Here is a 24,536-nt window from a genome sequence, read left to right on the forward strand (position 1 = left end):
CAAGGGAAGCTAATAGACACGTTTGTGTGCAGGTATCAAACTGGTTTGCCAATGCAAGACGTCGCCTGAAGAACACTGTCAGGCAGCCAGACCTGAGCTGGGCTTTGCGAATAAAACTGTACAACAAATATGTTCAGGGAAATGCTGAGAGACTCAGCGTCAGCAGCGATGACTCGTGCTCTGAAGGTTTGTTGATGCTCTTTTATCAATTTTAAACTGGTTAAAATATATTTAGAAAGTACTAGGTACCCTAAGTTAGCTCTAATTTTTAATCACAAATCTCCCCAGTGGACCTGCCTTTATTGTTTTTGTGAATTAAGTGCCTCTTTTGGCTCCCAGCTACTGTGCAGCCTACAAAGCAGAATTGTGTAAGTTGCTCAAGGTGGCAATGTGGCTGTGTGTTATTATATTTCATTATTGCTAGAAAGATAATTGTTTGTTCATTACATTCTATAAGCCTATTCCTTTAGTCTGCATTAAAGGAAAAAAATTGATTACATTTGTTGGTATAAAGAAATGAGAAATCACTTGGCTGTTACTTTCCTTCGTGGGAGGGCTATAGCAATATACATCATTAAAGGGTTGATTAGTGGGGCATTTTAGATGGTAAACTAAATATTACTGTTATTTATTTGATGTATTTTGCTAGCAGCTGTTTTCCATAAAGGATGTACTGGAATTCTCTTTCTTACTCAAATTAACAAAAGCAGGATTTTTTTTTTTAAGTACCCTGTATTTTTAATAGAATTCTTGTATTAATTCTGTCTGTGAGTGCTTTTTTTAGACAGTTGTGACATGAGATACAATGACAGGAACAAATCCTACAGAACATTGTCAGAAATCTGTATGTGAATTTTTAGAAGAGTATGTCTCAATCTGTACTCAATTTTAAATATCTTTGTTCCAATTTCAGTCTGTACTCACATTTCTTGAAAAATGTGGGAATGTACTCACATTTCTACTCACTTCCCTTGAAAAGATTGCTTGCAGAACAATTAAAAGAGTATAATTTAAGCAAATGTACCTAAATATTCTGCAGTGTTGAGGCAAACCAAATTTCAAGTTATGATAGTAATAATTCAGCCTATTCACACAGCTTTTTAAATGCTTATCATTGAGTTAGGGCACTTTCCAATTTTTTTCTACCTGTCTTGTGTTACTCATGAACAAATTAGACTCAAAGACTTTTCTATAGCTAATTAATTTAGAATACCTGGAACATCTGAGAATCATGGGAACTACTATGAGCAATGTGTGAACAGAAGAAAATGAAAATCAGTGTCTAATGCTGAAGTTACTGTCTAGTTTCCCTTATATTTATAACAGTATAACAAAACATGGAGAGAAAGCCTCGTGTTAAATATTAAGTACTCAATGTATTACTATATCTTTGTTCTTTTGTTTTCAGATGGAGAAAATCCTCCGAGAAACCATATGAATGAAGGGGGATATAACAAACCAGTTCACCACACTGTGATTAAAACTGAAAGTTCAGTAATAAAAACAGGAGTGAGACCAGAAGCAAGTGCCAATGAGGATTACGTGTCACCCCCCAAATACAAAAGCAGCTTACTGAATCGTTACCTAAATGACTCATTGAGACATGTCATGGCTACTAATGCAGCTATGATGGAAAAAACAAGGCAAAGGAATCATTCTGGTTCATTTAGTTCCAATGAATTTGAGGAAGAACTGGTGTCTCCATCATCATCAGAGACAGAAGGCAATTTTGTCTATCGGACAGGTAAGGGATATTTTTCTGCATGATTTCTATTACAGACATCTTCTGTAGACATTGGCTCCAGGATTAAGTGTAATCTGATTGTGCCTTTTATGAGACTTCTGTCCATCCTCTCATATCACAGTGGATAATTCCTGTCCATCTTCTTGCATGAGAGTGGATTACTCCTGTCCATCCTCTCATATCAGAATGGATAAATCCTGTCCACCCTTTCATTCTCTGGAGAAGTTCTACCTGCAGTATTACAGTTAAGTGCAGTTATTGACTGCTAATAAAGCTGGTTTGCTTTTCAAATGGTGCTATGGGAATAATTTTTGAAATTACGCTTATAGGCCACTTTTTGTCAGCACAAAGACAAGCCTAAGGAAGGAGAAAACTCTTGCATATTCTATTACAATACGGGAGGACTGGAGGACTGAAGTTCTCCAGGGCCACAGCTGGAGGAGGAAGAGGGCTTTGAAATTTCAAGGTGGCTGTTTGTGACACTTACATGAGTCATATGTCCTTCAGTGGAGTGCATGTGAACACCTTCTCCTGTTGTGCAGCACCTTTCTGTCCTCAGAGTGCCTTGTCCAGTATGTGACCCTTTGGTGCTCATGCTTCTCTTAGGAATACAGGCATTAGTGAAGACTCATTTCTGCATCACTCTCTAGAGCTAAGCGGTGACAGACTTGGCCATTAAATTCTTTGTCTTCCTGTTTTTTGAAGGGTTACACATAGTTTATTATTTTAATTTTATCAATAAAAACATACAAGTGTGATGTAATGTCATCCACTGTGTTACCAGTCAGAGCAAGGCACATGGGACTACCTGGTTCATGCCAATAAATTGCTGTAAATCAGGGCTTGCTTAAATTCCCGTGAGTCAGGGGGTGCTGGAAGGCTCCTCTTGTGAAACTTCTGTATTTCTTTGGGACATAAGGTAAAAAAAAACAATTAATTTTGAAAAATATGAAGTTTTGCACCCCAGTCTCTGAAGGTCTCCACCAGTGTCTCAGGATTTTGACTCATTGCAGCAGCCCCTTGTGTTGTCCTGGGCCTTTCTTGGCAGGTTATTCTGCCAGGGACCCCCCTGAGGGAAGCATCACTTTAGGGATGGATATTGCTGAAAAGTACTTGAGGATTTTGCAGTAAAGTTAATACAGATTTAGATTTTTCACTTGGTTCCCCTTGGCTTCCTTGGCAGTCAGGTTCAGGTGCCTTTGCAACTTCTCCTGTTTGCAGCCTTTGCTCTCTCTTTTCTGGCACATTTCCTGGGGGGTTTTTTGTCCATGTGGAGGGGCGACATGGCTGAGTTCTGTTGGTGGGGATTAGGAGGATGTTTGTGTGTGCAGGTTGTTGGGAATGACCAGAGAACGAGAGGGGACCCTGTAGAGACATGGGGTCTCGTGGAGAGAAAGAGTAGTGCATGCTCAATTAATAAGTTTCAAAATAAACTCTCTCTGCTTATGTTTTTTTTCTTTTTTCTGAACATACCAAATGCATTTGGTCTGCATTATAAGTATATTGTCTGCCAAGCTTTATTTTTAAGTGAAAAGTTACTCAAGAGCAGATGCAGAAGCTCACATATGTAAACTTCTGTTTTTCTGTACTTTATACCATAAGCTAAAAATGGATGCAATGACTTTCTAAAATTTATAATAAATTTGCTACTGGATTAAGTTCTTCTTGACAAATTTCAAGCTGCACTGAAAAATATGGTCATTAATGTGAAGACTGAATGCAGCCCACTGTAACTGTGTAAATTCACCAGCTGTGCTGGAATGACTAAAAACTAGTATGCTTGTCCTTAAAGTTCCTAAGTGACATTGCTGGAACTCCTCTTGAGATTGTATTTTATGCAGCTCCTAAATATCTTTTTTAACATTTTCACATTTTTTGAGAACAGACAAGCAGCTCTTAGGATACGGTTTTATTCTTTTTGCACTTTGAAAGCAGACAAGCAGTATATAGAAAGAAAAAAAGATTTTATATATATATACATACATGATATACATACTATATATATATATACATGACTTTTTTACTGTATTGTTGCTATATATGTGTGAACACTCGGGAAATACAGGTACAAATGGGCTTTTTTCAGTTACAAGATTATGGTCCCATTAATGATTTTCTGATGTTACACATGCAGGAATTAAACATTTCATTAAGAAAGCATATTTTCAATATGCTTTCAAGGTATTTTTTCAAGGTATATTTTCAAGGTATTGTCCATTTATGAAAATTACCTTCAAATAGATGAAATTATCCACACGATTGTTAGGTAGGGAGAGATAGATGAAGATTATATACCTTTAAAATGTTTTTTCTTTGTTATTTGAATACCTGGGTTGGCAATTCTCAGTGCAGTACAGTACCAGACCTGTATCTGTGTTTTCATTAAAATAGCTGTAATACATTTTGGTTAAGAAAATAACAGGGTATGGCTGACTTTACCACTCTTACCCTCCTGAAAGTGGCAAGTGCATTTTTAAGTGAGATATCACCACTTACAAGAAGTTCCACATTGCAATTTTTTGTAGCGCAAAACAGCTAATTCTTAACACAAAGGAGCTGTTGCAGGATTGTCAAGTCCCTACTAGACATTTTAATTTATGAAGACATTTTAATCAGCATTTCAAAAAGCACAGAGTGAAAACTGATTGATGTTTTATTTTTGAGAAATGTTTGGCAAGGTCGTTGTGCCTGTAAGGACGGGAAGGCGCTGGAGTTTAAACTAATTCTCTATTGTGCTTTCCTGGAGAGGTAACTTTTTGTAGCAGATCATGAGTAAGAAATCATCCTCGCCCTGTCTGGTTCTGATTAGGGGCTGGACCGTGATTTCAGGTACATCAGTGTGTCTGGAGCTGTTGTTTTGTGTGCCCAGCACTGGGGTCAGCGTGGCCACGAGTGTCCCAGCAGCCTGCGCCAAATTAACGGCGTATGCGTGCAGCGTCCAATAACAAAAACAAGAAATTGCAGTTTAAAGTTTATAAGGAAAACGGGTTGTAGAGGTTCCCATTTCAGTCATTAACATGCTTATAAACACGGGACCATATGCTACTTCGGCTTCATGCAACTGGGAAATCCCACATAAAGATCAAGGACAGGCTGTATAACTGACTGTCGGCAGAGCAGCCGCTTTTATACCTCCGTGCAGTTTCCGTGAGCTCATGGGCAGCAGTTTCAGTGCTGGGGCAGGAGCAGCAAGCCCCGAGTGGAGCCCTGGCAGGTGCTGTGCCCGCACTGCCCTGCCCCATGCCCAGAGCCCTGGCAGGTGCTGTGCCCACAGTGCCCTGCCCCATGCCCGGAGCCCTGGCAGGTGCTGTACCCACGCTGCCCTGCCCCATGCCCGGAGCCCTGCCAGGTGCAGTGCCCGCGCTGCCCTGCCCCATGCTTGGAGCCCTGACAGGTGCTGTGCCCGCGCTGCCCTGCCCCATGCCCAGAGCCCTGGCAGGTGCTGTGCCTACAGTGCCCTGCCCCATGCCCAGAGCCCTGGCAGGTGCTGTGCCTACAGTGCCTTGCCCCATGCCCAGAGCCCTGCCAGGTGCTGTGCCCGCGCTGCCCTGCCCCATGCCCAGAGCCCTGCCAGGTGCTGTGCCCGCACTGCCCTGCCCCATGCCCGGAGCCCTGGCAGGTGCTGTGCCCATGCTGCCCTGCCCCATGCCCAGAGCCCTGGCAGGTGCTGTACCCACACTGCCCTGCCCCATGCCCGGGGAGCTGGAGCTGCTGCGGGAGGCGGTGCAGGCGGACAGTGCCCATGCAGCCTGGGGAAGAGCGGCTGTCACGGGTACGGCACAGCCTTCCCTAAGCCTGTCTGTTGTAAGCTGATATTCTTATGTATATAACAGGACATGCACAAGTGTGTTCAGTTAAAGCAGAAAATTTCAGTTCAGATCAATCCTGGTGCAGGTATAATATATAAGTATAGATAATTGGTCAAATATACATCTTAAGCTGATGACTGAAAGGCTCGGTTCAGTGTTTTTGTTTAGTTAAAAAGCCGTGTTGGAGAACTGGTTTTCACTAACTGCTTGGCATGCAGTCACTCACAGCGGGTTCTCTGTGTGACAGGAATAAGTGAAAGCAGACTTGTCTACCCGCATTTGTTGTACAAATGCATGCAGAAATAACAGTCTTGACTGCAACAAGCACTCCAGAAATCTACAAGGAAAAGATCGAATGTTTGTAGTGAAGCTGAATATTAAGCTAAAGAGGCAATGTCAGTCTTTGGTTTATGGATCACTAAAATGCTGACTTTTCTGCAATCAAGCTGCAGTGCTCCCTGAGTGCCCTATTGTCAGTCACCTGCAGAAACAAAATGTTCTGCATCGTTGTAGCACAAGGAAATGAAAATTCCCAGCTTTCTGGGATATTGTTGTCTAGTGAAGGAAAGAAAAAATTAAAACATGAGGAAAAGAGACGAAATGGCAGGAGAGGGAGTCCTTTTTCTGTAGGCAGATTTTTCATTGATTTCACTTTATATGTTAGCACAGTAGAAAAGCCAGAACAAATAAAAACAACGAGGAAGCTCAAGATTTGCAGGGCTGGAAAAGAGGGTGGTTTTAAACAAGTGCTTGAATGACTGGCTGATTTTTGAAGATGTTTGATCTCTATTTTTAGACATTTATACTCAGGAGTGCGCTCCGCTTCTGATGTTTTCATTACTACTGACTTTTTCTTTCCTCTCGCCTTCCTTTCTCTCTCTCCTTTCGATCTTGCAAAGTTGGTGATTTATAAAACACTATCCTGGGTCATTTATTGCAGCACACTGAGCACCTCTGATGAGACCCTCATCACTCTGCAGGATCAGGGCCACATTCCTACAGAGCACTTGAATATAAGGGTGTAGCCATGCACAGAAGTGCTGTAGAGAGACACAAACTGCAGAACAGTGCTGTGATTTTGTGTGGTCCTTGCCAACTTTTCCTCGCAATTTAACATTTTTAGAAATTAACATGTAATTTTAAAATAAGCCATAAAATTTGAAAGCATAATATGAACACAATGGAACCTGTTTTCAGAAACAACTCAAGGGACCTACAAAAACTGCTCACAGCAGTGACTTTTGCAAGTTGGATCTAAATGGTGCTGGAAACTTTGGGGATACTTTGAAATAAATGGTAACCTGGGAAAGCTGAAGGAGGTCTTTTTTGCAGATCCTAATGTCATCCAGAAGTGAAATGTAAAAGGTGAATGTCAAGTATAGTATTAAATGCACACAGCAACATAACTGCAATTTGAAGGTTACAATTTAAGATCGTATTTCTGCAGGAATTTTATTATTACATGACCTGATTCGTCAACTAAAATAGCATAGAATTGAGGAGAAGATTGTGTTTAATTTACTGTTCTGTTGTTTTTTCTAAAGAAAGAACAAAAGGAAATGGCTTTACTGCACGGGAAGCGTCAGGTTTAATATACCAGATGTGATAGCCCAAACCTGAGAACTTTAAAGATCCTACCCATTCCCTGCTAGTTTGGTTGACTTATTGCAGTTATTTCAGTTCAAACACCAAAAATCAAATAAGTTTTTTTTTTTAGTTCTCTTTAGCTTCTTGATTTCTCAGTACCTGAGCTGCAAGGGGAATGGGTCAGGATTTTCTCCACATGACCCCAAAAAACAGTACTTCATCAAAACTGAATATTTTTTGTGGGAAGGTAGCAGTTCCAACCTCCCTCAGGTAGAATGGAGGAAGAGAGCCCTGGGTGGGCTGGGAACAGCAATAGCTGGGGGCAGAGCACTGTCCCAAAAGCCTGGGCACCAGGGACTGCCAGCCAGCAAGGAAGAGCTTTGGCTGGAGCCAGCCCTGCTGAGAGGGGGAGCAGCACTCGGGGAAGTGCAGTTTTCCTGTGCCATTTCTCTCCACTCCATTCTTTCATTGGAAATGAGAGTATTTGTTTTCTCACAGGTGCTGGATGCAAAAACTGTGCATTCTTGGTTTATCTGTTTGTTTTCAGATGCAAAAGTTTATGAAAAGTTTATGAATGTTTAAGGCTTTTTTTCCCATTTAAACCCAAAATATTAAAGATTCCAGAGATTCACATCTATGCAGATAAGGTGTGCTTCAAATAGCAGCATATTTGTGCCTGTTCTATAATTCAGGTATAATTGCTGAGGAGACCCCACAGAGTAGAGGGAGACTGTGGGCATGTCTTCTGATTTTGCTTCTGTTGATGTCATGGCAAGTTTTCCACATGCTTCAGTAAAAACTGTCTTGAGCCACTTCTTGGCTGCAGAGGATTTTCTTCAAATCAGCTTGCCTCAGAGCAGCACGTGTCAGGACTCCTGACAGCTTTATCATTGTAGAGAATGGGATGTTCCTGAATTAATGATTTGAAATGGAAAAGATTATAACATTTGACCAAAAAATCACAGAAGGCACCAAAAAAATCAGGGCACCAGCCATGTTTCCATAGCCACAGGCTGTTGCTGCCTGTGCTGGTGCAGCAAGCCCGCCTTTGTTTCTCCGAGACCATTAAAATTTTCCCAATGCAAATATTCACAGCAGTGGCCAAAAAGCATCAGATCCCTGTGCTTGCCCAAGACCTCTCTCAGACACAGCAGGAAAAATGTGTGGTACTGTCACCAATTTCTAACAACCATATATTTTAATACTTCTCTTTAGAGTTAGTCAATGCTCCAGGCTTCAGCAAGGGCTTTCTCTGGCAAGCCTTAGGCTTCATTCATTTAGTGAAGGTGTTTTCAAAGAGAAAAAAATATTTATCCCCATTTTCCCATTGTTCCAAATGTCTTCAGAATTATGCTTGGTTTTAAAGCCTGGGGCTGGCCAAAATGTGAATGTTTCAGGAAATTATGTGCATGGAAAAGCACATAGTCATAAATCAGACTGTTTTCCAGTTTTAGCTCTAGACTGCATGGTTAGTAATGAATATAATAGGGAAATTAGTTAGAAAATTAGCAGTTAATTTAGGGATATTTAAAGAGTGTGTGAAACTACAGCTTGGGAAAACTCATTTAGTGAAATGGATGTGATTCCTTCTCTCCTTCCACTGCCTGAGCAGGCTTTTCCCCAGTAGCCAAATTTGTGTGCAGATCTCTTGCAGCAGACACGCCAGGCTCACATGCTGCCTTGCCATGGCTTCTGCCCTGATTCAGGGGTCCCTCAGCCTTGCAAACATCAGCCAGCTGCAGCCATTGCTGCAGAAAGAAACACTGCTCAGAGAGGAGGGCAGAGTGGGGCTCAGGGGAGATAAATAGATGAGGTAAATGAGCCATGTACCAGCTGAAGCAGAGCAGCAGAAAGCCCTGGGTGCTGCAGCCCTGGTGCAAGGAGCAGGGACACAGCAGGGCAGCACCAGGCAGGAGCAGTGGTTTGCATCCCAGGGATGTCTCCAGAGCCTGGCTGCCTCACTCTGCCTTGGTGTGCATGCAGAGAGGCCCTGGCACTGCTGCTGTCCCCCAGAATGCTTGTGAAGGCATAAGGAGGGTGTGTCTGCTCTGTCCCTTACCCAGGAAACCCAGCAGCAAAATGTGAGTATCAGCTGTTTGTTCCAAATATGCCAATATGCCAATGAGCTTTAAAAATATGGCATGATTTTATACATAGAATAGCGAAACAGAGGAATAAAACACAAAGACAGAGATGTGTGCTGTCACCTCATCAGAAGGGGCTCAGAAATCACACACAATTTTATGTCAGCACTTTTGACCAGACAAAGCCATGGCTGGAGGCAGATCACTGGGTTGTGAGCAGGACGTGTGCTGGCTCCAACCCTGAAATGTGCCTGTTCTGCTCCTCGGGGCTCTTGTGGCACTGCAGCTGACTCTGCTCCTGCACCAAGACATCTGCTCATGGCACCTGCATGAAGAAAGAGAAATGACAGGGGCAAAACTCTTTATTGCCCAATGGATTGCTTTTACATTTGAAATCTATAATCTTTATCACAAGTAGCCACTGCCTTACTAACATACTAATCTGTGTGCAGTGCAAGGAAGTGTGACCAGGAGGGGACAGGCTGCAGACAAGGTGGGCACAGGCGAGACAGGGTAGGAGCAGAAGGGAAAAAAGGGCTGGACTTCTCACATTCTGGCTGGGGCAGTAAACTTAAAGGAATGGCAAGCCCATAAAAGTTTCACTTCTCTCTGGAAAAACATCTGAATTGAAACTTCACACCTGGCATGAGTTTTCTGCATGTCCCAGCCTCCTTCCGCCACTGCTGGGGAGAAATAATGTGACTTTGGGTAAATCCTGGTAGATTCTGCTTGTGGTGCAGACTGTCCCTCGTGCAGTGTTAGTTACCTTGCTGCTGTTCATGTTGCTGTAGTTAAGGTTGTACCTGTGTTTCCATTAGAACCCTTTTAATCTGCAAATTTATGACCCAGCTGTAAAAATTCAATCCAGACTGAAACTTGGCATGAACAGTGTTCACTCTCCCATCTGTGGAAGGGATTTAAGCAGGTACATCCCAGTAATAACCATCTGAGTTAGGCTTGTAAATTTGGAGCATGATGACTGGTGAAAAAAACTGTGGGCTTCTCAGTAGTCCTGGAGTCTGAAATATTTTATGCCTGTGGTGAAACTAGTGAAAAAACAGCTTGTTTGTATTCAGTCACATTCAGTCAGTTGTAAATAAAGAAAATGGTTTGAGTCTCTCTGTGTTTGCTTACATGCACAAACACATGCATTTTCCTTGCCATGGCAAGATTTTGATATGAATGGCAAACAATTGAAACTCTCCAGTCTCATGCACCAAAGCAGTGTTTGATGATTCTCAAGTAGGTTAAGAAATTGTATTTGTACTGGTGAAAATGGTAAAATTTATCTACTGATTGTAATAGAAAAAAATAGGGAAATAAGAAGACTGGATTTTTTTCTTTTGGGTCAAGTTTTTTTTTTAATTTTTTTTAAAATACTGTAAAAATGGATGCAGTATTGAACAACAAAATTAGTTTTATTCACCATTGCTTCCTCCCATTTTAATTTTCTTTTCTTAAAAGCTCACACTGAACATTGCCTGACGAGACAAACTAGTGATCTTATCTGATCCAGCAAATCCTATTTCCCTTTGCAGGTTTGTGGGTTTTAAAAGTAATTCTGTAATTTGAAAAAAAACAACAACCCTCCTATATGTGTTTAACTGAACATTTTTAGGTCATTTGTCCGTAATGTGAATAACAGAAACATAATGATGAAAGCAGTTTAGTGAGACCAGGCTTGTGATATTCCATGTGTACTACTCACAGAGAAGATTTTGGGAGGGTTTTGACACAATTTGAGAAGTGGACTGAAGGGGTATCTGCATGGAATAATGCTGGGCTGTGGATAGGTTTGTACAGAGCAATTCAGAAAATGTATTGGAACCTGTAGGTCTTGTTTGCAAATGAGAGTTTTATCAGCTTGAAGGAGAAAGGGGAGTGCATTTAAAAACACCTGTTCTGCAAAACTTTGTCTAATGTTCACCTGTAGAGATCAATTTCTAATTATTCAGAAAACCAGAGCTGGATTCAGTGATATTAAATCCGCTTCATACAGACTTAAAAATTTGGGTATGAGATAGAGAGACAGATGTGGAAATTACCAGTGATTACTAAAGACCTGTTGAGGTCTTTTATGCTTTATGGCATTAAATTGGCATCAAATCACCACTTTAGATCTGCTAAAGGAGAAATATGTCCTAACAGCAAAAGCATGCAAAACGCTTGTATAAGTGAGTTTTATGTGAGCTAAAAAAAAAAAAAAAAAGGACCAGGAGTTTTTTAAAGCAGGGAAGAGATTTGGAGAGGTAAATTACATTGTAGAAAATCTGGAAAAGTGAAAAACTATTCAAACAGAAAGAGATCAGATAAACATTTGAAGCTGGAATAGCTGTAAAGAAACACAAAAATAGGTAAAGCAAAATTCCAATGAGGCATGAAATCTGTTTTCCTTAATTTTTCACTGTGGCCTTGAAACCCGATGTCAGAGACTCTATCTCTGTTCTTTCACTGATGGCCAGAAATTGAGGTTAGGATGACCAGATCATTTGGTATGGCACTGACATTTCAGGTTAAAAGGGCTTGCCAAGACTCTCAGTTATGACACTAAAATATACCACTATTTCTAGAGCCAATTTTCAGTCCCTCCCTCATGCCTCCACATTGATTTAGGCAACAGATGCACGAAAAGCAAAGCAACATTCAAAATAATCCCCTAGCTGAGGCTGGGGAAAGGCTGGCTAGTGGGCTGTAGCCAAAATTCCTTAAATGTTACAATGTTTTACATTTCTAAATGTAAAAACTTTCTTTCCAATGTGAGGTACCAGCCAAATGTCTTAGTTACGGTATCTCAGAGTGAAAACTGGCATGTGGCCTTGTGGTCATTTGTGGGTATTGACAGATTTACACCCTCCAAGATCAAGTTCTACCTTGTCGGTTTCTCCATCTCCCCTTACTTTGTCAGGGTGTTTTTTTCTCTCTGTTACTATCTGTCAACTTAAATCCTTTTTTTTTTTGCTGGAAAAATGAAGGCTCTTCACGACCTGGCTCTTCAGGAGCAAATAGCCTCAAATTCTTTCTGCTAGCCAAGGTATTTTGTAATGCATTGCAAAACAGCGGCGGGGCTGCGCTCCTTGCACTGGATGTACTTTGTGGGCCAGACACTGCGGGCAGTTTTAATGAGGTCTTGGTGTGCTGGAGAAGTCGTCTTGGCCCTTGACTTCAGGGAGACTTTTAATCCAGGTCCCTGTTTGTCTAATTGCTCTTTCTACCCCAAGGAGCAGGATCTGGCTTTATCCCATTGTGGGATGCACCATGTGGAGTCTGGACTGATGGCTGCTCAGGGAGCAGGTTCTGGATCTGGTGTGCAAATCCAATGGTCTGCTCCTGACTATTTATGGCAGCTTTGCACTGTGGTGGTGGATTGTCCTTTACACAGACACACTAAAATCATTGTTCTGCTTTTCTCCCTTTATGCTTTTTAGCTGGTGTAGCTGTTGATTTTTGCATCAAATAATTTCCCTGGGATCATCTTCAAATAGGAGCTTCCTCCAGAAGACACCAGCCTTTGTTCCTCTATCAGGGAAAGCTCTGGGTGTCTGCAGCACTGTTTGTGCCAGCAGCATCAGAGAGAGCCACGTGCAGCCTGTGAAATTGATGTCAGCTGGGGGAGCAGGGCTGAAGGGTGAAGCCTGGAGCCTCTCTCTGTCTGCAATGCCATAATTACAGTAGTTCTGGGCCTCCTACTTGTTGAATCTCAAACGTGCTGGACGTTTAGTGACACTTTCTGAAGTGAAGAGAAACCAAAAAAGCTGTCCTGCTCTGGCCAGCGCTTGAGATTGTAGTGGTGTTTGTAAGATAGACAATGTTTCACATATATACGTACACACAGATGCACGTGTATTTCCTTAGTGCTCTGTTACAATATTCTCTTGCTGTTTTGCTGTGCTTGAACCTTCAGCTCAGAGCTGGGCAGAAATTTACCATGGCAGTGAATTTTGCAAAGAGAGAGGAAAAGAGGCTCCCAACTGTATTGTCCACAAACAATGACATATCTTGCTTTTAAATCCCATACCTTGCTGAGTTGCTTACTCCAGATTGCCCCTGCAAAGTTGAAAACCCTTTACACGAAAGTCAGCAGAGATGACAAGGTTGACCTACAGGAATTGATCCCAGTAATCCTTTGTTTCATGCAAAAGCTTATTTTTGCTGTCTAAACTGATGTGAAGAAATACTTGTTTAAACATTTAAATGAACAAAAATTGCAAGTGTCTTTATAAGCCTGTTTTTCTTTTAGCATTTTGTCCCAGCCTTTCTGCTGCTGTTTTCACTCCTTGTCTAATGAGTCTGTGAGTGATAATTTCTCCTTGCTACAAGTGCACATAAACATTAATTTGTGTTTATTGCATTTGCTGTGAATCTATATAGGGAAAATGTCCTTAATATTTCTCATTCTTCTATACCTCATTCAGATCACAGATTGACACACCTGATTCTCTTCCCTCTTATTTCTGATGTGGTTGACAATTATGTCTATACCCAACTCAAACAGCTTTTATCTTCACCTGATAATTGAGGGAGGAACAGGCACTCAGATATGTTTTAAAACCAACCCTTTGGAAGTGATTGGAAGTGCAAAAATCCAATTTGCCAAGATCTGGTCTGGGTTTCGAGTGTTTTGGCCCCAAAGCATGCTACATGATTTGACACACAATGCTCATGTGTTTGCAAAGCTCTCCAAACTTCACTTTGTGAACTCCTGCTGCTTTCAGTGGGATCTCTGCTCACAGATCAAAGACTGGGAGCCTTGGAGAATGTAAGTGTTCATATTTGGATACTCCTTATCCTTCATTCCTTGCACAAAGTAGGAAAAATAAAGTCTGTATTCAGTGCTGTGGTGCTACTGCATTTGCTGAGGTTTGGGGAGCTCTGATATCTGTCTGTGGGCTGTAAGGCTGCTCAGAAACACCCCTTCCCTGTCCACAGCAGTGGCAGCACTCAGCCTGATGTGAGCCCACCAAACCCTCTCCTGCCTCATGGCTGTGTCATCTTCCCATCGTGTCTGGACAGCCTCCAGACAGTGGCTCTACACTCCCCACAGGACCAAAAATCCTTTTACAGAAGGTACAGGAGACAGGTTTTGTGAGGTAAACCCCCCATGAGCCACTGGGGAGCTCCTGTCCCACCATGCAGCACCTCCAGCCCCTGGCCCAGCTGGGAACAGGGGGTCTTGGGAAAAAGCCAGGTCTGGGTGAGCTGGCCAAAGGGCGAGAGGTGAGTGTTGGAGCAAGGTGTGTGAAGGAGGTAGCTGGGAGAGATGGGTTTGTCCTGCTGCTCAGGGTGTGAGGGACATGTGTGCAGTGGGGTATCTGCTAACAGGGCTCACCTTCATCCTTGGTGAGCTCTGCTCCATCCAAGGACATTGCTCCCTTGGCCCCCACACATCTTACAGCTGGAATATGGGTTAGGTAAATCAGACACACCGAGTTCACAAATACAGGGTAACTGTTTGGAGAGGAGAGGAGGGAGAAAATCAACAAAGACCTTTGATATATTGTATGTCATCTGTACGTGACACTCTGAGACCTTCAAATGCTTAAACTAAAAACCTAAATATAATTTAGTTAGTAAAAATATACCTTAGTTATAATAAAATGATAATAGTGGAACTTGGCAACAGAACAGCTAATAAATACTACACTTTTGAAATGTGCCTGGGATCCAAGTACATACTCTTTTACTGTGTAGTTAAAGCATGTGGCAGGACATGCTAGACCAAGATTTTCTTTTTGTCTTTCCAGTGGAAAACTAAAGTTCTTTGTTTAAGTGAAGCCCGTTGGGAATTTTTCTTAAGTAAAACAAGTAGCTAAAGAATTCCATTCCCTTTTGCCAACTTTTTTTTTCCTCCTTCAAGCCAAATTATCGATTAATGGGGCATTAAGTAACAAATACTGCCTAGTTAGAATCATACACTTTTTTACTTAGGCTCTTTCAATGCTTTCTTATTGGTGCTTCAAACACAGCTGAATTAAAAGATGACATATTTTATTGGAAAATACTACCCTTTCTAAACCTTATAAAAAGAAAGGTCAGTAATCTGAAAGTCATTGCATTTGCATACTTACCCCTATTTTTGAATTTTTAAATGGAAAAAAAAATCTGTACTCCTTTAAGGTCTTCTTCCTGAGATTCATTCTTTGCCTTCCTCATTAGCTGTCTCCATTTCGGTACCCTATCGTTTTGCCAGCAGAGCAGCCCAGTGAATGCTTGACCATATTTTTGTCTGGCTCTAGTGAAACCGTGATCTGACAATAGAATACTTTTCTCTGGGTTTTCCTTCTTCCCCCAGGGAACCATACTTCAAGGGCAACCTGCTTGTCCAGCATATGAACATGTGGAAAATCCACTGCTATGCACTAATGATTTTCAGATGGGCAATTGTTGCTGAAAATCATCCCAAGAGCAGCAGCTTCTCCATTGTAGCACCTAACCACTGTGGGATCACATTGCTTGTAGCTGATCTGGAATAAACCCTTTGCATTTATGTACAGGGTGGTGACATCTGCTGCATCACACATATGTGGTGACAAAATTTAGGGGAAGAAAAGGAGGTACAAGTTACAGTTGTGGTTATTTTTTGGCCACTGTAACATGCATCAAAATCTGACACTTATTTTAGATTGAAAGTATAAATGTAGGAAAAAGTTGAGCTCTGCCAAAGATTCACAACAGCAAGGCAGAAGCACCCTAAATATTGTCCACAAATTAATAGCTTTGAAAGTTGTGTTTTAAATATTTACAAGAAGACTTGTCACACTCTGGGAGAGAGAAAAATGAGTTTTAAATTTTAAATAACTTCTATTACTGTTCTTAGAATATGCATTCTTTTTAAACAACTTTCACTTTTAATCTGCAATTAAAGCCAAAGTTTTCTTTTAATTTTAAAAGCTTGCCCTTGGACTAAACCAACATGGAACATTTTTAAACATTGATCCAAGCTGCTGTAGATACATTTTATTTAAACCACAGAGCCTGCAGTTGGATTCCTTGCTTTGCCAGATCGGCTATGAACTGTAAGTGTGGCAGTAATGATCGTGGAGTCCTGGATGCTTCACTAACAGTGAGGAGAGTTGTTTTTCTGGAGTTGTTCCTCCCTTTGGGCCCTATTCATGAATGACTTAATCTCTGTCTATGATCAAATGTCGTGCAAGTTACTGCGCACAGAAAAATCAAGGAATGCTTCTCTTTCCTGCGTTCCTTACATGGAATTGCTGTGCCTGCCCAGCAAGCAGTTGGAGAGTGGTAAGGGTGGGAAGCAAGCAGCAACAAAAACACACAGAGAAAACCACCAGAAGCAATATAAAAAGAGTGAGACAAAGAAAACAGAGAAAATTTTGTAAGATCTAGTGTGCAGGTTGGATTGAGCTATGCACAAAACAGCTCCAGCTCGTCCAGGCAGCACCAGCTCGAGGGGAAACTGGGCTTTCAACCGGGGAATGTTACAGGGGCAATTTATTCACCATGAAAAACAAAAGTGTTCCCCAGTAATTTGTCTGCAGTGTTGGCCATAAAGATGATTTCTACTGCATGTTTCTGTTAGCTTGTTTTGTCTTGAAAAGTAAACATTACTGCCTTGATGGGCAGATCTCAAGAATTTCAGGTAGTGAATGCTTCTTAGTCTTTTTATCTTCTTAACCTAATTGCTTGTGTGGTAATTCTGTCCTTTGACAGGATGTTACACCACTTCATTTGAAGCCAAGAGTAAGACTTTCATTACTAGTGATATTGATTACACAATGCATGCCATGAAATGAATTTTTCTTGTGATGTTTTGGTATTTTGTTAGAGATCCAGCAGAATACTGGGGTGAAGTGGTGCACAGCTGTCTCCATATTTATACAGGTCTCTTTCTTACTTTTTGAGTTTCAACAGTTTTCACTTGAGTTAGGTTCTGTTCTCAGTTAAGAGTGAAGAAAGGACTTACATTATCAGAGTTGTTTTTCTCATCACCAACACCCTGCAGCCACTGCTTGAAATTCTGTCTGTGTCTCCGTGCCCTAGTGTGAGGACAGATTGCTATAGCAGGACTCCCACGCCAAACAGTCACTGGTGGCAAATGGGAAATAACTTGACTCAGGTGCTGAACTCCTCCAGCTGTTGATGGGAGTTACACTTGTTTGTCCAGGACAGTGACTGGAATAGTCATTTAGCTCTTTTTGAGATATTTTCCATCCCTTTAGTACTGACAATGGACTTAAAAGATGTAACTCTCTTTTCAGGTAGGTCACTGCTGGAGTATCATTTTAGCTCTAGGAGAGAAAAGATAGAAGAAAGGATAGGGAATGAAGGGAAAAAGAAAACTCAGAGCCAGGAAATAAATACAGATAGGAAAATAAAGAGCAGAAGTTTTGGAAGATTGTAAAGAGAAGATAGTGTTGGGAGAGGACACAGAAAGGGGAATGCGAGATTAAGGACAAGAACAAAAAGAAAAAGGAAAGAAAAGGGATCAAAGGGATGAAGGCAAGAAGATAAAATACTGAGGAAGCAGTTATGGAAATAATGGTAGGAGTGTAACAGGAAAGGGTTCTAGAATAAATTAGAGAAGGGTAGGAGATATCTGCATTTTTAAGTCAAAAATTAGAAGTTTGATATTTTCATTTTCAATGTCTTTGAGAAATGAGGGTAGATAAGCATTCAAGACACTGCCACTCTTCTTGGAAGGAACCTTCGAGTCCAGTTGTGGTGTCCTGGCATTTCTTTCCATGTTACACAGGCTAAGAGCAAATACACTTCCAGGAAAGGGTATGACCTTGCTTAGGATACAAAGCAAATTAATCCAAACTGTTGCTCCACAACTTAGGGCAAAAACACAGCTTAGTCTGGGACTGGGAAATACTCCAGTGATAGTGGCAGTGGTGGCAGTGATGGAGGCGTCTGTTTGTGTGAGGTGTGTGGTTATTAATTTCCATCTCTTGGTGCATCTGCAATCCCTGACTAAGCTGGACACAAAAGTATAGAATACTTCTCATACTTTGGCTTAATCACACCAAATCCAGACTTTGGCGGATTCTACCAAGACCTGTTTTGAAAACTGTAAGTAGTTTTCAGGCTACTGTGAGACAATTTGGCCAAGTGTGGAGGCTTCCTTGGCCCAGTGTTCCTGAAAGTTTTAACTTCTTTTAGGTCTGCTCCTTTCTGTAATTTTTTCAAATCAGATATTCTCTTTGAAATTTTTTCAAGTCATCACCTGTAAGTTAAAGAGAAAAGTCTTCTTAACCTAATGCATGGTTGGCTGGGGGCAGTGTCTTTGTGCTCCTCTGAGACGAGCATCTGTCAGTAAAGTAGAAAGGACATCACCTGGGATGGACTGGTTGTTTGATCCTGTATGTCAAAACATGCATTCCTATACAGTTCATGGAATATATGAACCTAAAATATGTCATGCCAGATCTGATAATTACACATATAATTTTCAAGTTCAACAAAAGGTTTTGTTTCTTTTTCCCCCATCATTTTTTAAAGAAACAGAATGTATCTGAATTAAAAACATGATTGGTGATGGTGAGTGGGTGGTTCTGTTTACCCTGCCACATTATATAGTACCACTTTTACTCCTTGTTTGGATAGCAGTCACAAGACCCAGATATCAAGCTGTGAAAGTATTTTTCTTGCAGCAGCCTTTCTTTTTTTGGCAGGCAGTGGCTTTGGAGATGCCTCGCATTTTGTCATGTGATTGGACTGCTGATGAGGTTTGTGTGTTGCCTCATTTTCCTGGATTCCATCTGAATTAACTCTTCTTTGGGTCACAGTCATTAGCACACTTCTGAATGAGTGCAATGAACACTAATGCTTAATCTCTGTAAGGAAACACCCTGTAAAAAAGGAATTTGCTGCATTTGTTCCATGTGACTGAAATCTGTTTTCTGTACCTCCAGCTGTCCACATTGAAAAAAACATTCCTTCTTCACAGTAGTATTCCTTCATGAAACAAGGGAAAATGAGGGGAAATTACTTGTATGTAATTGTTCCATCTAAAAATATTCAGCTTAGTCTTGTAAACACATAAACTAGTTCTTTGTAAACAAGCCTCTTAATTTTCTTTAAACTGAGTATTTAGATGTTATGTTAGAGAAGCTGGGTATATCAAACAAATATGGTTCCTATTGCATCAGGGACTTTCTTAATTTTGGTGTTCTAATTGAAGAGATACTTTTGAAATCATGCTAACTTTACAGAAACTAATCTGACTCTGTTGGGTCTAGGCTTTATTCTTCCATCTATCAGCACACTCTGGAACCATTTTCCACTTTAAATGTGCAGCAGTAACAGTATAGCTCATGGACTTTGAAGTGCCCTCAATATTTCTAGTGTGTGATGTGGAAATATGGTTTGGGGTAGTTGAGGCTGGGGAACTGACAGGGCATACTTGAAGGGAGAGAATTAGGAAGAGGCATCAGGGAAGGAATGAGAGTAGGGACTATAATTTATTCATAAGATTTTGCCTTATTCATGGATAATTTATAACACAAAATACCCTAGACCGAGTAGTATCTTTAAATAGACAAAATTTCTATCCACATCAGAGAAATACTACAGGTCTCCTTTAAAATATAAGATATTCCATAGATGTCACGGAAAAACTATTTCCCTCAGATAACACAAAATTTCACTTTGGCATCCAATATGTATTAATTTTCCCTCCTACAAATAATAGGCAGAGAACTATTAAGTTTACATTTGAGGTGGGAGCACTTGAAATAGAAAACACCTTTCTATCTCAGGCAGTGCTGTTGTGGTTTCTGCTCTGGTGGGCTCCCGCTGCAGGTGCGTGTTCAGCAGGGAGCTGAGCAAGGCCCCTGGGCTGGCAGGTGCTGATGTCTTGTAGAGGGGTGGGATGTCCTGCAGAGCTGAGTTAGAGCCCCCTCCCCAGCAGCACCCTGAGCTCTTTGCACTGCACCTGCTGGCTCTGAGCTGAGGCAGTGAGCACACCAGGCTTGCCACTGACTTGGGTCTGAATTCTGGGTAAATGCACCTTTCCCAAGAAACCAGAATATTTAACAATAAATTGCCTTTTTAAAATTTTTTTTTATTTTTATTTTTTATTATCCAGCAACATGTACAATATAAAGTCCACAAAGGTCATAGAGGTAATTTTTTTTTTATTAAATGGAAATACTTGGGTCCAGAAACCATTATGAATCATTTTGGTGTTTTAAGTTCAGGATGCAGGGTAAATTATTCCAAAAATAATGGTAGCCAAATGTCATTCCCTCCAAGTGTTTGTGTAATATCTATTTATCTGTGGGCAGATGACTGCTATGTATAATCAGAGGCAGACTTTTGTCAAATTGAGACTAAGTAAACACAGCTGAACACAAGCAAGTTGGACTACAATTTTTTGAGTTCTGCCAGCACTGTTATGACCTTGAAAATGAATGTTTTTTCAGAGCAATCTGCTTTCAATATGGGAGAATTTTTAGTGTTTCAAATTAACAAGTGTTGACTGCAAATTTGTTCTGTTTAATTTTAATATTTTTGTCCAAATAAATGAAAAGGGTATGATTGTCCAAAGGAGGGCATCCTTTCTGCTGCTTGGAAAGTAGGGATGTTTTGTACAGAAGTGTTTCTTGCATGTATCTATGAGAACAAGAACAACAGTTAGAGCTGTAAACTCATCTGAAACGTCATCATATAATCAGAGAAAATTTTCTATTGTTCGCTTGAAACATAAATGCTTTTTTTTCTGTTCCGTACAAGTAAATGTAGAATTCAGGCAGTAGATTTTATGCCACTACATATTTAGATACTGTTTTCATCATCCTTGAAAACATAAAACTCCTATTTATAACTTTTGCCTATTTTTCTGAAGCTTAGTATCCTTCTAAATTTTTTTGTACAGACCCTGTTTTTCTCTGATACCCAAAAAGAAACAAGTCTGATTTTATTGCCAAACAGTACAATTTCAATCTTTGTTTTAACGTGGATTTTCTGCTTTTACAGTACCAATCATTAAAACAAAGAACATTTTGCTCCCTTGATTTTAAAGGTCACAGCATTTGGAGCTCAGAGAGGCTTTGGAGAGAATTCAAATAGGAGTCCTGATCAAAAATTTGTCTTTCAGTAATTACAGCAAGTGAGTGTCATCCATTGCCAATATCTGTGTTTCAAGGCGCTTCTTTCAAAGGGATTTTTTTTTCCATTTTAGATGCTGTATAGAAACCAGCTTACATACCAAACTCAGGAGTAGGACATGTGCACAGAGTTGTGGCCAGGGGAAACTTTCACAATGTCTTTGTGCTTCATATTCACAAGTCATTCTTCCCAATCTGCCTCTTTGGCAGGCAGCAATTATCAATTTCTACCCAATTCTTACAGAACAAGAGTTTAATGCCAGCAGCTACACATGCACTGCTCCTCGTATTTGATGGTTGCTGCAGTGTGGCTTTGCAAGCCAAGTGCCATCCCAACAGGTAGTCTTGGATGCTTTTTGAAAGAACTCTTCTTTCTTCAGTTTTCTCTTCCCCTATCCTAGCAGAGAAAGAAAAATGAGGATCCAGTTGGAAATGGGGAGGAAGTGGAAAAAGTCAGATGTGACAGAAAAGATGTCAACAGAATTGAGAAGCAATTTTGATTGAGAATTGCAATCACTGGGTATGGCTGAACATTCCTGTATTTTGTTCTCTCTACTGAAATGCAGATTTCACAAATAAAGCAGAGGGTGTTGCTTCCAGGTCTATCTGAGCAATGTGGCATCTTAATGTTAACCAAAATAATATGGAAAAGTCCTTGATGCCAGGTTTTTACACACTTTGTTGTTTTTTCTGGGCAGCTTCTCCTTGGGGTCTAAGGGTGTGGATACTCTCAGTGTCAGTGTCCTAGTTTGTATTCTGGAATCTCTGCTTCACCACAAAGGCTAATGAGTCTTAAAAAAACAAAAATAAAGGAATAGGGCAGGTGTCATCTAAGCCTCAAAGTGGGCCTCTGGGTGTTTGAAGGGTGCAAGGCAAGCACTAATTGCAAAGCTTAGGAGCATTCAGGCAGAACTCACTTTGTGTTATAACAGCCTGAGGCAGCCAGCTGTGTTGGAGGTGTGAGAGGAGGGGTGGGTGTCTGCAGATGGGGCTGTGGGTGGTCAGCAGCCCTCAGGTTGCTTTGAGCAGCTCTCAGGATGCTCCTACCTTGTGGGAACCCAGAACATCCCTCTGGATATCCAAGACGGCCAAGACCTCTGCCAGGGGGCTCAGAAGCCCTGGCACAGAGCCCAAAACACCTGTGGGTTTGATTTATGAACCCGTGGAGCAAATTACCAACCTTATATGAATATCAGCAAGCCACAACAGTTTAGGCAGAATAATAGTGAAATTATCACGGGGTGAAAAAGAAAATTTTGGGGTTTTTAGAATGGGGGTTCAGGAGGCAAGATGGAGGAATCTGGGTGTGTCCAGCCTTTCTCCTTCTTCTTCTTGGCCTCCATCTTCTGCTGTGATGTTGGCACCTTTACATTGGTTTAGAGTAGAAGCTCACTGTCTAACACAGGTGATAGGTACTGGAAAGTAATTGTAAACATTGTACAGGTAGTTTTTGGTATAAAGACATAACACCACCCCGGGGGCAGGCAGAGTGCCTGGAACTGTCCTGCTGGATGGACCTTGGCAGGGCAGGAGAAAATATTTTATAGATAAGATACAATAAACAACCTTGAGACCGAGAAATGAAGAGCCCTGACTCCTTCTTCGAGCACCGGGCTGGGAAAAGAGACTTTCAAACTCTTCTCGGGGTCACTCTGACCAGTGAGAGATCCCAGCACTACCTGAGACAGCAGTTGCTGGGAAGTGCTGTCCAGAGAGAATTTTTTAAAAGATTTGCTGAACCTGGAGTCACATTTGGGGATGATGGTGTCTGCCAGCACTAGCCAAGACCTGCCCAAGAGCTGGGTGAGCCACTGCCAGTGCCACTGGACAGGCTGGTTTTGCCAACACCTCTCTAGTTTGTTGGTCTGAAGTAACATGCTGGCCACCCAGCTAGGCTGGATTTTGTACATCCTGTTGAATCCATACTATCAAATAGAGCATTTGCTGGTGGTGCAAAGTCTGTTTGTCCTTTGTTGGAGAAGGACAGTGGGCAGGAATTCAGGCACTGTCTACACATGGGATCTTTGCTCTGTCTGCTTTGCAGGCCCTTTGCAGAGCCCCATAAACTTCACAGACTGTGATGTATAGGCAATTGTTCTATGGGAAAGCTTTGGCTCACGGGCAAAAATAAAAAGTTCTTGCAAATTAAAGAAAAAGCCTTTCTTGTTATAAAAGTGGAAACAGAAGTACTACTAATAATAGCAGCAAGTTAATTAAAAAACATGAAACAGTTCACAGGGCTTAAAGATTTTGTGTTGTAGCTGCCTGGTTTGCATGGCTGCTGAGTCCTCCTCTTATCCTCTGTTCAAAAGCTCAAAGCCAAGGGTTGAACTGTGTTGGAGGGATCAAAGGATCTCACTTTCTCTTACCACAGTTATTTCCTAAAAAATATAAATGTTTTTTATGTCTGGAGCCATGGCTTCATGTCTCTTTGTTTTCTTTATAGAAGTAGAAATTCAGGATCTTAATTCTTAAAAGGCAGATGAGAATGCAAGGCTATCTGTACAAATATATAATTGTTGCAGATGCTACTTACCCTTAGGAGAACATCTAAGTAGATCAGGGAAGACACATAAAAAAATTCCATAAGTGTGAATTACTCTGAGATAAAGTTAATTTAATTGGTCCTTGAAGAAAATGTTCACAGTGATTTTCAACTGCATCTGTGTAAGGAATTGTGTTCTGTGAATGCTGGTATTTTCTAAATTTTTATTCACATGCCTGTAGCTCAGTTTCCCATTGCAAATCTTGTTGGGTGAAGAGGTTTTGGGGTTTTTTTGGTTTTTTTGGTTTTTATTTATGGTAACATGAAGAAAGACCAATTATTTTTAATGCTAATAAAGCTTCTGAGCTGGTTTTGATTTATAGAGCTTCCAAATTAAGCAAAATTTATAATTTTGAAGTATGTCAGTTGATTTAACCATAAATACCATATGGCTTTACCATAAATATGTATGTGTGTTTTAAGTCTGCTATGGCAAACTGTTGTAGGAGAGAATTCCCTGGCAGAAGTCTCATATGAGCTAATATAAAACAAATACATAGGAAATATGACATTATCACCTTCTGCAAATGTCTTACGTATTTTTGAAGCACCTTATATCTGCACCAACCTGATATTTTTAAACAGTATTCACCCTATTTTGAGGAAAAATGTTACAAGAGCTACTTTAGATAGCATTGTCTTTTATCTTGCAAGCTGACAGCCAGCAGTTCAGGTTTGGAGGAAGCTATTGGCTTT

The 24,536-nt window shown here is 40.9% G+C and overlaps 1 protein-coding gene across 6 annotated transcripts in view; it reads left to right on the forward strand.

The window, feature by feature from the left end:
* The window catches only part of MKX (mohawk homeobox), a 50,163-nt gene that overhangs the window by 10,958 nt on the left and 14,669 nt on the right, over window positions 1–24,536 (forward strand). For all 6 annotated transcript variants that reach the window (XM_077173674.1, XM_077173684.1, XM_054642523.2 and 3 more), the window contains 2 exons: window positions 33–186; window positions 1,409–1,744. In XM_077173674.1, the coding sequence (XP_077029789.1) occupies window positions 33–186; window positions 1,409–1,744 (490 nt within the window). The remainder of the gene's footprint in view (window positions 1–32; window positions 187–1,408; window positions 1,745–24,536) is intronic.

The sequence above is a fragment of the Agelaius phoeniceus genome, chromosome 1 (genome assembly GCF_051311805.1).
Source record: "Agelaius phoeniceus isolate bAgePho1 chromosome 1, bAgePho1.hap1, whole genome shotgun sequence".
Lineage (NCBI taxonomy): Eukaryota > Metazoa > Chordata > Aves > Passeriformes > Icteridae > Agelaius > Agelaius phoeniceus.